The following is a 17,081-nucleotide window of genomic DNA, read 5'->3' on the forward strand; positions in this document are numbered from 1 at the left end:
TTTTACCACAAGATACTATATATAATGCAAAACACTTAGAATATAGTAAGGAACCTGAACATAGTAAAGAACCATTTCAGAAATGAACAAATATCCTAATTAACACAAATATATTTATTGGTATTATATAGGTTTCAACGCCTTGTCTTCTTTGCCAATGCTATCCAGAAATTACAAGTACTATCCCAGTGCTTCATATAAACTGTTACTATTTGCTACAGAGTACCAACCTAGGCAAAACTGGGGCCAATATCTGTTTAAGTGAACCCTGGCCACAAAGACCTGTACTTGGAATGACTTAAAATAAGCAGCTTCTCACAGGCTTTGGAGCTTAGCCCCCTATAGAGCTTAATGGCTGAAGAGAAGCACAAGTAAGTACAATGTCAAACTGCCTGATTCAGGAATTCTCTGAGCCAGTAACATCTACAGAGAGAAAGGAGGAACTCAGAACACCTGTGGATGTGGCTTCATGTTCTTAACTTTCATCTTGGAGTTACTGACCTGCCACAAACCTCAGCTCTGGTAATCTGAAAGTTAGTTTAGTAGTGATAATGACATTGTATTTAAGTAGAACAATTAAGAGTACAAATTTGCTACAAATTTCCTTCTTACTGAAGTAGAATCAGTTTGCATTTCTGTTCTTTCCTCAGAGAAAATACTGATTCCATGATTCATCTGGGCCCAATAAATGGATGACTTTTGATCAGACACCCCCGCCCTTCCCGTCCTTACCAATCCCATATCCATCTTCACACTTGTACTCCACAAAATTCAGCTCTGAGGGTGGAGGGGGGCATTCCCCTTGCAGATTTTCACACAACTTGAACTCTTGAGCCCACTTTCCATCCTTATTGCAGATGATAGGAATCTAGAAGATCAACAGTAAAGCTCATTTCCATTATTGTTTTGTTAACCACATTATATATAGGGGGAAATGGTAGTATGATTAAATGATAAGATGCGTGAACGTCTAGTACTTATTCCAACAGACTTTATTGAGCCAGACATAGGGGACCAAGCCTGCAAACTCAGCTTTGCCTTAAATAGAAATCAAATGACTGGGGAGAAGGCAATACTGGGCAACAACAATGACACAACTGTAAACATATCATGAGGCTTCATTGCCATGAACGGCAGGGTATGGCAATGTGCACCTATGATGTTACCTGTGGAGGATGGCAGTTCATGCTGGCTCAGGTACAAAGGGAGATCCTATCTCAAAAAATGAATGAATGTAAAAATAGCTGGCAGTAGTGCAGTACCTGCCTAGCATGTATGAAGCCCCAATTTCAAACCCCAGAGCTTCAAAAAAGAAAGGAAGGAGGGAGGAAGGAAGGAAAGAAGAAAGGAAGGAAGGAGGGAGGGAGAGAAGGAGGGAGGGAGGAAAGGATGGAGGGAGGGAAAAAGGAAGGAAGGAAGGAAGGCAGGAAGGAAGGAAGGAAGGAAAGCAGGAAGGAAGGAAGGAAGGAAGGAAGGGACAAAGAAAGGAAGAGAGAGAAATGAAGGAAGAAATAAAAAAGGAAGAAAAATTTTATTGAAATGGCTTGTGTTGGAAATAGCAAAACAAAAGAAATTTTATACTGCTTCCATGGGAAGAAATCATGAACAATTTTACTATGAATGATATTTATCAGCAATGTATTTTTTTTCTTTGTCAGTTCTGGGGCTTGAACTCAGGGGTCTAAGCACTGTCCTTAGCTCAAGGCTAGCTTTTTCTATATTTGTGGTGCTGAGAAATCAAACTCAGGGCTTCATTATACAAGGCAAACACTCTACCACGAGGCCATATTCCCAGCCCAGCAATGTATATTTCATCAGATAGAAACCTATTATAGGATGTTGATGATATTCTGTATATTTTGAGCTATTTTTGGAAGATTTATCCAGATGGTATTCTTTTTTAGTTATTTAAATTTATTTATTTAATATTTTGTTGTAAAGGTGGTGTACAGAGTGGGTTACAGTTACATGAGTCAGATAATAAGTTCATTTCCTTTTGGACAGTGTCACCCCTCCCTCATCCTCTGGATGGTAATATTTTATATTAATTGATCCATACTCTTAAACTAATACTGCCAATGGCAAGTGTCACTTTTTTTCAAGAAAAGTTACTGCCATTGAAACTAATTCATAATTTTCTTGAAGGTGTGTTTTTGCCTTTCTACTTACACAAACACAGCACAGTTGCTTTTGATCTCACCAAAGGTTAATTTCTTTCTCCACATGTTTGCTGGCTTGTGTAGCTCTTGGCTTCGCAACTCAATAAACACAAAGCATATTCTAGATCACAGGGTAGTAAAAACTAACAAAAACCCAAGGAAATAAGATTTTAGAAACTCCTTTATCTGGCCAATTCCTTGGTCTTTAACCAATCAGCGCAAACAGATGGATGTGTTTGATGTATTAGAGTGTCATTTGATGGCATACTCCTTTCACATCTGTTGTAGTGCTTACCTTGGAGTGCTAGGTACTAAGGTAAAGACATATGCCAAGGGAATAGCCAAGATCATTGATCTTTGCCTAGGAAGTCTGTTTGACTTCCTGTCTCATGCATGTGTGTGGTACTTAAAAAGATTCTTAAAAAAAAAAACTGATTTTAGTCACACAACCATGATAAGGCTGTGGTTTTCATTTGATACTTAGTGTGCCAAAATTCTAGGGATTATAATAGTCCAAAAGTGCTTTCAGCCCTGCTTAGGAATTTGTGTTTCTGCTCAGGATTCTGTTCTATTAAAATAATAATAATAATAAACTATAAAACTAGCACTCCTAGCCAAGTTAAATTATGGTCACTTATAAAATGAGATTGTTTTACCAAATGAGAATTGTAGTAATATTTGGGATGTACCAGTATCCTACTCACTAGATTCTTATTTTTTCCCCAAAATGCTCTCAATTGGAGAGAAAGTATTCCAAAAACATGGTATCTTATCTGAGCTCCCTATGTAACAATATCAACATCCTCATTTAGAATCCCAACTGAGTAAAGCTTTGCCTGTTGGGATCCTTTCTGTTAATTTTTACTTAGCATTCTTGGCACAGCCAAGATCCAAGTACAGTTTGATCCAAAACAAAGCTCAAGGAGCCTTCCTTACCCGTTCACTTTCCTGGGTACAGTTGAGTACACACTGGCTGTCCAGATTGAACCCATTGGTACACTCATACATGCCCTCAAAAACGGGTGATGGAGGCTCGCACACCACAGGGATGCAACTGCCTTGCTTCCAGAGTCCACTTTCCAGACATTGTATATTCAGAAACTTACTGATGAGACATAAAACAAAATAGACGTTCTATCAGAGGAAATTGGCTTCTTAGTTATATATGAGAAAGATAGGCAAAGGGGCCGATAGGCAAATAGTTCTCTAAGCCAAAAGCCCTGCCAGCCCAGTCTGAACTTGAAGTTACCAAGTTAAAATAACAATGTCTACTGATTATCAATAACCATATTTGGAACATCCCTCTCAAAAGATTATGAAAAATTCTGAAGTATCTAGAATGTTTATAGTTAGGTTTTCTTTGAGATTTTCATGTTGGAGAGGTCTCATATGTAAGTAGAACAGGGAAGAGAGAAGAATTGTCACACAGATATTATATTGCTGTGACAATAATGTTGTTCTATTATTTACTGGTTCTTTGAAGAGGAGAAAGGTACAGCAGTATGAGTATTGTTTTAAAACAGATTCACTCTTATCTTCAGAAGACCAATAATCTCCCTGAGGTTAATAAAATTGTTGTTGTATATTTACATGGTTGTTTTTCCTTGGAAAAGATTTCATACTTTTCAATAGATTCTAAAGCAGATATGACTCAATACTGCCATGAAAGATTGCTCCCCTTCTTATGTGCACACATGGCCTCTAGAGAGGTTCAAGGTGGATGGAAGTCTAAAGAATTAGGGTTCATGTGCTTGCAAATTCCATTCCATTCCCTTCTGATCAATGCAGAGTGAAGGTGGCCTTTCAGGTTTATGGCTTTCTGTGTGTGTGGTGTGTGTGTGTGTGTGTGTGTGTGTGTGTGTGTGTGTGTGTGTGTGTGTGTGTGTGTGTTTACCAGTCCTGGGCCTTGAACTCAGGGCTTGAGAACTGCCCTTGGCTTCTTTTTTGCCCAAGGCTAGCACTCTACCACTTGAGCCACAGCACTACTTCCAGCTTTTTTTTTTTTCTATATATGTAGTGCTTGGGAATCGAACCAAGGGCTTCATGTATATGAGGCAAGCCCTCTTGCCACTAGGCCATATTCCCAGCCCTCCAGGTTTATGGTTTTAATATGCCCAATTCTAATTCAGACTCTTGGGGTTACAGATAAAACTGTGCTTCTCAAATAATAAATACCTTTTGGCCATCATAGCATGGTGGATATTTTTTTCATTTCTTTGTTGTCAAAGTGATATACATAGGGGTTAAAGTTTCATATATAGGGCAGTGCGTACATTTCTTATCCAACTTCTTACCTCCACCCTCATTTTCCCCCACTTTTCCCTTCCCCTTTCCCACCCCCCCATGTGTTTTACAGTCGCTTTACACCATACAGTTGTGGGGGTTTTTTGTTGTTGTTTTTTTTTTGCCAGTCCTAGGGCTTAGACTCAGGGCTTGAGCACTGTCCCTGGCTTCTTTTTGCTCAAGGATAACACTCTGCCACTTGAGCCACAGTGCCACTTCTGGCCTATATATGTGGTGCTGAGGAATTGAACCCAGGGTTTCATGTATACAAGGCAAGCACTCTTGCCACTAAGCCATATTCCCAGTCCCTACACCATATAGTTTTGTAAGTATTACAAAACTGTTGCATTGGTTTGTCTTTTTGTCCTTTGTCTCTTGATTTTGTTATTCCTTTTCCCTTCCCTAGTTCCAATACACATATATACAATATCCAGGGTACCAAAATCAATTACAGTGACATCAGGGGTAAAACCACAGGAAAGTAAGGCAAACGGCATAATTTCACATGGTATGTTAAAAATAACAACAACAATGATAAACCACTAGTTTCCATAACTTGGGGTTCATTTCACGTAGTATCATGGCAATATTACCAAAAGCTATCTACAAATTCAATGCAATACCCATCAATATCACAACACCATTCTTTAATGAAATAGAGGAAGCAATCCAAAAATGTATATGGAATGATAAAATACCCCAACCTGCAAAAAAAAAAATCCTAAGCAGAAAGAACAGTGCTGGAGGAATTTCAATACCAAACTTCAAGCTGTATTACAAAGCTACAGAAATAAAAACAGCTTGGTATTGTCACAAGAACATGGTGGATTTAAACTGCCATTTTCTTATGCTGTGATTTCCCTTCATAATTTAGATAAGACTACCCATTTCAGGCTTCTCACTAATAATTGCACACTGATATGTGTCTTTTATTATCTTACTTTATTTACATTATTCATATTGTTTTCTAAGCGTGAATATATCAGTCTTTGCCACTAGACTGGAAGTTTCTACAAGGTAGAAGATATGTCTTGTTGTTTTTAATTTTAGAATCTAAAATAATATCTGGCTTATTTTAGACACTAAGTAAATATTTGCTGAATTGAATCACTTTCTTGAAATTAACATCATCAGGCATATTGAAAGAAATTGCATCATAATAAGTGGATTAATCAAAACACTCCTAATACAGCCGTTTTTATTCCTACTTTGTAGATAAAGAAACACACAAAAAGCTTTTATGTTCTTTTTCCAAGATCTGAATCATGAAGTTGTATCTGATTTCAAATAGTTTTCATAATAACAAAAATACTTTAATAGCTTAACATGTTAATAATACCTACTTAGAAATAAATGGAATGTTAAATACATAATATAATATATCATTAATATATGGTAATATATTTATATGTATTTTACATAATTAGGAAATTATTTAAAGCCAGCCTTTATTTTCAAGACTATTTTAGGATGAAAATATTTAAGACTATGATTCTCTATCATCATAGGTGCAAATTTACTGTTTATTAACAATAAATACCATTTTGAGCAATATTTCCAATTACTTGGGAAAAATCCTATGCACATTATATATTTGATTCCTTCAAACAGCATTTAAAGGCAAATGTTATTCAGTTTTTTGAGAATACTGAGATGTAAAGCTTACGCACAAACCTACAGCAAAACCAATAGGCAGGATGTGGATCTCTGATCTATGTCTGCTTGGTGATGAAGCCGGTGGTCCTTCTGTGCCACATGAATGTTCTGGGCATTTTCTAATTCTCCCACTGATTATTAACAGTATCTCTATGTTACAGAACATCCCAGATGCCTTTTATGACAGCGCTACATGCTACATCCATAAGTGTGGCAGAAAAACAGATTACTGATTTACAATTTTGAAGTGAATAATAAATTATACACAGATATATACACATTAATATAGAGCTTGAGGGATTCTACATGTGAATACAGCTTGGTAACATCACTGGGCTCAAGATCCTGAACGTTTTCAGCTCTGCAATATTCCTCTTTGTGATCCTTCCCAATAAAATCTCCCACAACATTAAGTATTCTATAATACGAACATTCACAACCTAGATTAGCTTTCTTTGTTCTTGAATTTTATAGAAATGCAATAGCATACTATATATTCTTGGGCATGTGGCTTCTGCTGCTCAAGAAAGTCCTATCTAAAAAAAGTCTTATCAAGTCTGTTTCAGTGAAAGCTTTACAATTCTTTTGCCATAGAAGGCTCCTTTTTCTCTCTCTCCTAAGCTAGATATTTGACTCTTACTTGACAATACTGAGTTTAAACCCTCCCAGGAACTCTCTCCTTTCTTCCACATCCCACAGATGAAATCCTTCTTCTGCTTCTGCTGAATTGACAGCCCCCAGATGGAGAGAGCAGGCAACACCATTGACATCCTGGGAGAATCCCGGGAGATTTTACAGCAAGGCTGTAAAATCATTGCATATCAGCATGATTGTAAAGGAAACCCTTCCTTGGCCAGGATGATTATGTTTTTACTTCATGTGGTATTTCTCTCTGAATTGGTTAGAACACTTCATCCATGGAAATAGTCTTCCCTTGCCTTGCCCAGTGAGGGACTATTCAAGAATGCGGATTTCATATATTTCATTGCCAGTTAAATAACCTCAGGGGTGAGGGTAGACAAATCAAACTTGGATTAAAAAGACTGCGTCTGGGTGTTTCGACTGATGTCCAGACAATGTGACAGGCCGTGCACTTCAAACCAACAGCAACATACGGCAGCAAGAGAACAACACAAGCCATGTTGGAGCCTCTCGATCAGAGAGAGGAGGTTCCACGGGAGAGAGGAGAAGCTGGGTCAGCATGCTGATATCCTAAGAGATGTTATTTCCTTTTAACAGAAGCTGCTATATTCCATTCTATCTTATGAAATCTCCTTAAAGTTGATTCTCCCTTGTAGCAAAAATGGTCTTATAACAGCTAGCTATCTAGTGATATTTCACAGTCTCCTCACTTCTCTCTCATTTTTTTCATTTAAATTTTATTGTAAGGTGGGGTACAGAGAGGTTAGAGTTACATAACTCATATAATGAGCACATTACTTTTTGAACAGTGTTATCCTCTCCTTCATTTTCTCCCACTTCTCACTCCCACATTCTCCTTCCTTCAAGTTCTAAAGTTCATTTCCAACATATTGTCTGTTAGAATCGCTAATGTGTTGATTCGCCCTTTGTCCTTTGTGTCACCATTTTGTTGCTCCCTTCCCTCCCCTTTACCAATTCAGGAGGTGAGCACTCTTGCCACTAGGCTATATTCCAGCCCTTCACCAATTCAGATAAACATACATATAGACATAGGGTACCAAAATCAAATAATGATAACAAGGGATAAACCAAAGGAAAATATGAAAGAAAAACTTACTTCACACAGTGCATTAAAAACAACATCAACAAAGAAAAACCTCTTTTTCCATATCTTGGAGTTCATTTCACTTAGCATCATCTTATATGATCATATGTACATAGCTATTGAGCTATTGTGATCCTCCTTCTAGGACTATCCTAGACATACACTAATTATTACAAATGAGAGAAATCATGGAGTCTATGTTTCTTTGGGTCTAGCTCACTTCATTTACGGGAATGTAAATTTGTTCAACCACTCTAGAAAGAAGTATGGAGGTTCCTCAAAAGACTAAACCTAGAGCTCCACTATGACTCAGAAATCCCACTTCTGGACATTTACAGAAATGTCCACCCACAAGGCCATTCAAAATTACCAGCACAACCATTTTCATTGCAGCATTATTTACCATAGCTAAGATATGGAATCAATCCAGATGCCTCTTAGTACATGAATGGGTTACGAAACTGTGGTATATATACACAATGGAATTCTATACCTCCATCACCCCATTTGTAAGGAAATGGAAAGACTAAGATAGAGCCTTTTTATGGAATTAATGCTCTTAAAAGAAGAAGCTCAAGAGCTTTCCTTCTTTTCATTCACAAAAAAAAAACCATGAAAATCAAGACGAGTACTTTCAGTTGACCTTGGGATTTACAAACTCTGTAACTGTGAGACATAAATGTTTGTTGTTTAAGCCAATAAGCACATAGTATTCTGTTAAAGACACTTAACTGACCAAGATACAATAATGGTAGGACTCTTGTCTTCAATGGTGCTACTAAAATAAGATACATTTACCTTTTTCCTAGCTTAATATTGTTGAAAACCGACCTTTCACTTCTTTAAGGCTATTACTTCTGCAAATCAAGAGCTAAGAGACCTTAAATTCACGAGGTGAATGGCTATACAATTTAAAGAATGGTGACAATGCACACATGTAGTTCTTTACCAGAACAGAGATGTCACGACTTCTCTGATAACCCATTCCAAACACCTTTCAAATGGCACATTCTACTCCAGCCTATCTATTCTCTATCCTTTCAAAGTTTTCAATTTATAATATAACATCCCAACCATGTAAGCAATTGCTTCCTAATGGAATTTTCTTACCACAGCTATGTAGAAGCTGTTTTTGAAAACCTAGATTGTCAAGTTGACTGAACCAAATCTTCTGGGACTGGCTCAGGATTCCATTTTCTTTTTGCTTCCTTCTGTTTTCTTCCATTTTCTTCTTTCCCTTCTCTCCCCTTTTCTCCCTTTTCTCCCTTCTCTTCTCCCATCCCTCCCATTTGGATACAAACCCAGAGCCCTCCAATATTCTCTACCACTGACTTATATCCCTAGTTTAAACTCCCTATTTTTAAACTTGCCAATAGTTTTTATATGTAATCAAGTTGGAAAATACAAAATCTCTCTTCTTTAGCTAGTAGAAATAACCTATGAGTGTAGAGACCAAAGTAAGATCAAGCACGTAATAAGTCTGTGGTCATCCTGTTTGGTCTTTGATGAGCAAAGGCTTTTTGTCTGGGGTTATAACTTGAGCGATATTGCTGTATGGTTTCTTATTTTGTAAGTAGCATTATGAGGAGCTGGAGTTGGTGTAAGGTTTGTATTTATTTTTCCTCATGCTTCTCCAGACAAATTACTACAATTTCCAAGTTAGAAGGTACTTTCCCAATTTCCAGAACTTTTGGTATGAACCTCGTGCTGAAAATCCAGCTGTGCTTTTTCTGCTTGCTACATCATTGCCAGAAATAAAGATCTTGTAATCAAAAACTTGGCTGCAAGTTTGATTGATGTTGCTTAAGGCACACATTAGTCTACCCCATCTTTCTACCACCATTGAAGGTTTTTCAAAAGTAATATTAATTTTCATTGGAGAAAATAAAAACAATGATTTGTTGAGTTTGAGGGAATTATCGTGTCTTTTCCAATCAAGGGCATCTGGTGTCACTGATGGGTTTTCCCCCATGAAGAGTAATAATCACAGAAAAAATAAACTAAGGTATACATCTAGGTACTAGTCATGATGTACAAAAATACGTATCTATATAATTTGATCCTCAAACCCAACTTGATAGAGACTATTATCTGAGTCATTGGCTCCTATATCTTTATATATCCCCTTTCTTAGTCATCACCAACTCAGTAGATGGTAACACTATCTACAGTGTTGCTCAATTTAGGAATTCAGGAGACAGCACTGTCCTATTCTCTCCTTGTCTTACCTGTTCCTAAGGCCCCTATGATCTCATAACATCGACCAGGCAGCAATCTCACACCTCAAATATTTCTGGAATCCTCACATCTTTTCCCATCCCATCAGTTGGACAAAATATTCAAAACTAAGAAAATCAATTAAATGAGAACATTTGGAGTGCTTCTGATTGCTAAATAAATACATATATAAATAAGTAAATAAATTTAAACTTATCATGTTACACCAGTGAGGCCCTGTAAAATATGATCCCATATTCTCTGACTTCATCCCATTTCATAGTCACCTTCTTAATACACTTAACCACATCAACTATGGTGCCCAAGTACAAATCAGCATCCTCCCCATCATAGGATTTAAGTATCATTCTGTTTGCCCTACTTTTTTCTTCTTGTTCATCTCCTAATTGGGTCCTCCTATTTATTTCTCTCTCTATTTCTTATCATCCTTATTTTCCCCCCTCACTTAAAAAAATAAAGCATCTTTTCTCCTGTGATGGAATGTAGAGTCTATAATGTTTTTATTTATTGATTATTCTTGTTCATTAGCAGCCTTGCCTCTATTGTAATATCAGCTTAATGACATTATATACCATCTCTTCAGCTCCAAACACAATGGCTTGTACATAGTAGGTGCTAGTACATTTTCTTCAATGAATGTATAGAAGAGACAATGTGTAGATGAGATAATTAAGGTTTAGAAACTTAAGATAGCTTGCCAGGGGTAATCAACAAGTCAATATACCATGTTCATTCTGTTACTAATTATGGCATTATAACATTATGGCACTATTCCACTCCTGGAAATGAAGTTGCAAACAATTTTCCTTGCCTTGCACTTATGCACATGTTCGGTTCTACACAGGAGCTTTAAGAGGAAGAGAAAGCAGTGTTATTTCTATAGAGGTAAATACTGAAGTATTCATTGGCCAAGTGTATTTTCCTGCTACAGAGTCAGTTCGTGGACCAAAATTAAAGTCTCTTTATCTAAAATACAGACTGGTCCCTTACTACTAGCATTATATCTAGTAGCATTGCAATCCTTGAGAACTTCTAAGAAATACGTTTTAGGATATATCCCAAACTGATATATTCAGAATCTGAATTTTATGAAGTTTCTCCCAAGAGATTCCTATACATTTAACAGTGTCAGCAGTACTGATCTATCCCACCCTCATCCCTTCCAAGTTCCATGCCAATTTTCCTTTTTACAACTTCAGGACTGTCCTTAAAGGACAGCAGGCAGACATCAGACTTCATAGTCCAAAGCTGACCACAGTAACTGCAGTTTGCCGTACCAAGCTTCCTGGTGGCCTGCCCAATCCCTTTCTCCTAGAAAAAAAAGTGGTATCACCAGGATCATAGAAACGGATGTATTGGTTTTGGATTTCCTTTCTTCTTTAATTCAAAACAAAATGCTCCATTAGTAAACTACCCTCCCAACAAAACAGAGCACATCTGTCAGAATGAACAACTTGCTAATGCCTAAAAGTACATGGGCTATTTGTTCTATTTCTATGTACAACTCTTCCTTTCTGTCTGCCGCTAAAGCTTAGATATCCAAACTGATAGGTGCAATCGCACTTCTGTCACTACCATCGAATGCCACAATTCAGGGTTCCTTCTTTATCTTGCATTTCCCCTGTGTACCTCAGCTATCCTCACTTTAAGTTCAACAACTCTCACTATATCTTTTTCCATGGGTACATTCTCTTTCCATGGTACATTCTTCATGAAGCTGACAGAGTTTTTCCTGTGTGGGTTGCTCTCTGGCCTAAAACTCCACAAAGTAGCTAGTTTCTTCAGTGTATGCAAAATTTAAAGGTAACACAAAAAAATTACTGCAATGATTCCTCAATTCCTGTTGGTACATGTTTGAGGGACTTGAGAATGCACTAAAAGGCAGGGCTTAATTGAACCTAAAACAAAGAAACCATCATCACCATCTTACACCACTGAGTTATCTATCCATTCATATGTATATTCAGTACTTATTCACTGGGCACTTAAAACATCCCTGTGTGCTGGTTCAGGTCTTTCTATTTTAGAATCAAATAGAAATTCTCTTATAATGCTAGGTTATTAATACCCAGGAATCCAAAGGGACAGTATCTAACACTTCCTAAAGCTGTGAAGGATTATCAGATAAAAAATACTATGAGGTATAATAATCGAGGAGACAGACATGTAACTTGCAAGAATAAGTGTACATGTAAGATCATAGAGGTATAACAGTTAACACATATACAAGTCTTGGCAAAGTGAGAGTGACCGTTTTTCTCCCTGTAATAGAGAGGAATCAGTCCCAGAAGAGAGCCTAGATAGAGCCCAATGGAATATAAATATAATTCTTGCAGAGAAGGGCAATGAACTTTATGTACTCATTCCAGATCCTAAGTTCTCTCATTTTTTAGCAATCCGGTGGCCATATTAAAAAGTTTCAGCACAATTTTTTTTTTTAGTAGCAGAATTCTTCAAGGCATAGAGGTATCTCTGTTGGTCAATTCCACTCAAAGTGAAATGTTATTGGAAGTTCTCACAGGTACATGCACAACACACTCTCTCTGTCTCTGTCTGTCTGTCTGTCTCTCTCTCTCTCTCTCTCTCTCTCACACACACACACACACACACACACACACACACACACACCTCACTTAGTAATTAACTCATCTACGACCTAGACATTACAACCTTTGATGTTTGATGTGGGCTGAAGAGAAAAATGGATGATGAGCATTTTCTTTGCCAATTTTTCCTGTCTGAAGAGGAAAAGTCAGAAATCACAGCAACCCTTCAGCAGGCTTTTAGTGGCTATTCTGGGTGATTGTCTTCAGGAAATGTGTATGTCAGAGTGGCAGAAATCACATGCTGTGAAATAAAATTAATGCTAGAACTGTGGTCTAGGATCTTTATAAATCGCTAGCTTTAAGTAAATTATTTCACCTCTCTTGTCATCCATTTTCCTATCTAAAAAATACATACATCCTTAATGGCATTATTAGAAGATCATGTAAGTTAGTATACTTAAATCAGCACTGCATTTAATAACACATGCTCACCAAGCAGCAGAAATCATTATCCCTGATAACCAAAGGATCTATCTGCTCAGCCCCATACGACTCTTTCAGCCTATCTACCCATCTCTGTCTCTCTGCGTGTCTGTCTGTCTTCTTTCTCTCTCTCCTGTGTGTGTGTGTGTGTGTGTGTGTGTGTGTGTGTGTGTGTGTGTGATGAGTACAAGATGTTAACATTCTACTCAGTGTTCCCACCCTACTCAGTTCTTCAGATTTCTGTCACACCCAGAATCCCCAAGGGAGACAGTTTATGAATCAGTTTGGTCTGGTATGACTTCATCTTTAGACAGCAATGGAAAGATTACCAACAAAATGCTCACACATTAGGCTGAAGAAAGTGTTAGCAGAGCCTGAAACGCAGGCAAAGCAAGAATTAGGGGAAAAGTAAGGGAAACCATCAGAGTGTAAAGTTCTGGGTTAAGGAAAGTCTTATTCATTTATATGTAACAAACTCCTTCTCAAGATTCATTTTTTGATTAGTAGAAAAATGTACAATCAACATAGAACAGAAAATTATATAAGATGCTCTGTAGCTTAGGACCAAAGGTCAAAGAGACATTTACAAGTTCAGCAAGTGCTGTGTTAGAAATGAGGAGCTGTATGCCAATTGCCAGCCCCACAAAGCCTGCAGCTGGGATCTGGCCTGTGCCCAGGTGTGCATTTGCATAGCCAAAGCTTTGAACAGAGTTTCAGGCACTGAAATCAAACTAAGTTGCAATAAATTAGCTCAAAGCTCACGCTATCCTACAATGGCAGGAGAATTAAGAATTCCAAAGATAACTTTGAATGTATTTACTCTAAACACTAATTATAAAGCCAGACAAAGTCTTAATGGGCAGAAAACAAATTTATATTTCCTACAGATGCATGACCAAACAGGGATCAATGTTTTACTTTCTTGGAAAATCATAGATAGCATGCACATACTTATGCATGCATAAATGAATGTACATATGTATGCATACAAAGATATACAAAAGTTTGGCATCTATTCACATATATATGCACACAATATCTATGTAGCTATATTGCTGTAGCAACTTTTACAAGTTATAAATCCAGGATATTTAAATTTTAGTATTACCTTGATGCTGCTTTTGGTTTCATTGACCAACTGTCACTTCTTGCACTTACTATGGTAGCATAAAATCAACTGAACTTTAGAGGTTCAAACTATACTCCAAAAAGAAGAAGAAATTAAAAATCTGTATCACATATCTAAGACCCGTTTTGGTTCCTTGCCCTCCAGTCAAGCCTGACTTCATTTGCTACTTCAATTATTAAAGTATGTCCAGGTATATATTTACATTTGTTTAGATTGTTTTCCTCTACTTTATTCCTTCCATGACCACTTGAAGCCAATATAGTACTTGTACAACTCCTAAATTGACAATGGCTTAATATAAAGCATATAGAGAGGGTTCTTATTGGAAGAGGAAAGCACTTTTTTTTCATTTAATGAACTTTGTGCTGGGATGTGTATTTCTTTTAGGAAGGGAGACCAATTTTTCCCTTCTGGTAATCAAAGACTTGTACCCTCTTCCTTTGAATTCCAGTTCTGTCTTTCTGATCTCCATACTATTGTTCTATACTATAAGAACGAACTACCTTGGGAGAGAGAAGCCACTGATAAAAACACTAACAAAAAAACATAGCTGAGACTATTTCTTCTTAACCGTTTAACATCAGAAGCCTAATCTAGTAAGTAAAAGTTATTTTATAAAGGCCATTCATCTGCTGAAGATTATGTTGGTGATTAACAGATGGTAAGGATTCTGATAATGTTGGAGCATGTAGTGGTGGTAACAGTGATGACACTAATGGAGGGGGAAGTGGTACTGAAGATGTGCTGGTGTCACAGGTGGTAGTTTACTCTTAATAGTGGTGGTGATAATGGTGATGGGGGTGGGTCAATAATGATAATAATCATGATAATGGTTGTGACCAGGAGGTTTCTTCAGTATTTTTTGTCTCATTTAATTCTCAAAAACATGGACTCTATGGAATAGAGTCATAAGGAATAATTAGCACAGGTTTAGGCTAGTCACAGCTGAGGATCACAAGAGCCTAATAGCTATGCCCCTATGAATGCATAAGATAATGCTAAGTGAAATGAACTCCATGTAATGGAAATGACTGTTATATCACTGTTGTAATTACATTCAACATGCCATGTGAAACCGTAGCTTCTATTGTTAAGGATACCTCTTGTATCCTCTTCTGCACTATCACTGTATCTTATCTGAGCACATTGGAAATTGTATATACTGGTATTAGAACTAGGAAAGTGAAAGGGAATACCAAAATCGAGAGACACAGGATAAAAAGACAAATGACTACAAAAGCAATACTTGCAAAACTGCTTGGTGTAAACCAACTGAACAACTCATGGGGGGAGAGTGAAAGGGGAGGGGGGGGGGGGAATGAGGGAGGAGGTAATAAACAGCACAAGAAATGTATCCAATGCCTAATGTATGAAACTGTAACCTCTCTGTACATCACTTTGACAATAAATAAGGAAAAAAAACTGGTAAATACTCCTATTATCTCAACTTTGTAAGTAAGAATAATAATGTTCACTCTGTATCAGTGACTTACTCACATCCAAGAACTAATACATAGCAGAGTTAGGATTTAGATTTACCTCTCACTAACTCTAAAGCCTGTATAATTAAGTAGGCAGGATATAAATCTTGAAAAAAAGAAATTCTTCTTACTTTGACTACAATGCTTCTTTAGAACTTTTTATTGGGAATGGATGATTTCTAGACCCAATTCCATGAATCTCAAAAATTTTTCCTAGTAATTCTATTTTTCAAAGGAAACCTAGATCCCTTCCTTTTGGATATGAATGGAGAATAATTCACGAAAGTAAAGCCAATGAAGAAAATAAAATATTGTTTATTTAGACCAATAGTTCTCTAGGAATTATTTTAGTACTCTAAACATTTTCTAATAATTTAGCATTGAAGTATATAGTACTTGTATTTGTTACAATCACTGTTTTTTTCTCATGTTAATAAAGTATTATGTCAGTTATCTCTAATATGTTATAAAAATGTGCTGGAGTATCTTGGTTTACATAAATAGTTGGTTCTTTTCTGTTTTGTTGAGGATAGCCTCAACAAAGGCTGATCCTCCTAGCTCTGCCTCATAGGTTTTGGGATTATGGCCATGAAGTACCATGCCTACCTAATTTAGAGAACCTTCTCCTTATACATACCTATGTAGTACAGGATATTGGACCTTGGCCACATAGGCAAGCTCTACTGGATCGTCTTATTTGCTTTGTTGATAAAGAAAACAAATAAGAAGAGCTAATAAAGCTCTACTTGCTAAAAGTGTAATAGAACAAACTTTCAGAGTAGCAAGCCTTCAAGGCTTTGTTTTACACATGAAGGAAAGAGGTTCAGAGAAATGGATTGAGATATTTAAGATAAAAAGTATTGTAAGACAAAAGCCTAGGCTTCTGAGTTAAGATGGTTCAAAGCCTACATTTGCCATCTGTTGACTGAATGATCATAAGAAGGGTACTTGCATACCCTGAATCAGTATTCTCATATTCATTGGGGGATAATCATAATACTCCAAAAATATTATACAAAATGATATACCAAAATGTATTACATTACTACAGAAAGTTTTGCTAAAATTTCAATAATAAAATGTAACATTGCCATGAGAAATATATGGGATAATATATATGTACATATATATATATATAATATTTATCACACATAGCACACAGCAAGTTAACATCACTTCCATGTTTCTCAACAAACAGAATAGATGCCAAGATCTACATTTTTAACCATCTGCTGCAATAATTTGTGTGCATAGAGATGGGTCAAGGACATATGCAGGTTCTTCTCCTAAATTAGATCAGACAGAGCTCTAGTGAAGGCTTTCACCAGCTGAAAGTATGTTCAAAAATAAATAATTGTT

General features: G+C 36.8%; 1 protein-coding gene across 2 annotated transcripts in view; it reads right to left on the reverse strand.

The window, feature by feature from the left end:
- Pappa2 (pappalysin 2) overlaps positions 1–17,081 on the reverse strand; it is a 233,811-nt gene that overhangs the window by 48,603 nt on the left and 168,127 nt on the right. For both annotated transcript variants that reach the window (XM_048356418.1, XM_048356419.1), the window contains exons 18-19: positions 3,096–3,264; positions 733–868 (exon numbers count right to left, since the gene is read on the reverse strand). In XM_048356418.1, coding sequence (XP_048212375.1) covers positions 733–868; positions 3,096–3,264 — 305 coding nt within the window. The remainder of the gene's footprint in view (positions 1–732; positions 869–3,095; positions 3,265–17,081) is intronic.

The sequence above is a fragment of the Perognathus longimembris genome, chromosome 11 (genome assembly GCF_023159225.1).
Source record: "Perognathus longimembris pacificus isolate PPM17 chromosome 11, ASM2315922v1, whole genome shotgun sequence".
NCBI classification, from domain to species: domain Eukaryota; kingdom Metazoa; phylum Chordata; class Mammalia; order Rodentia; family Heteromyidae; genus Perognathus; species Perognathus longimembris.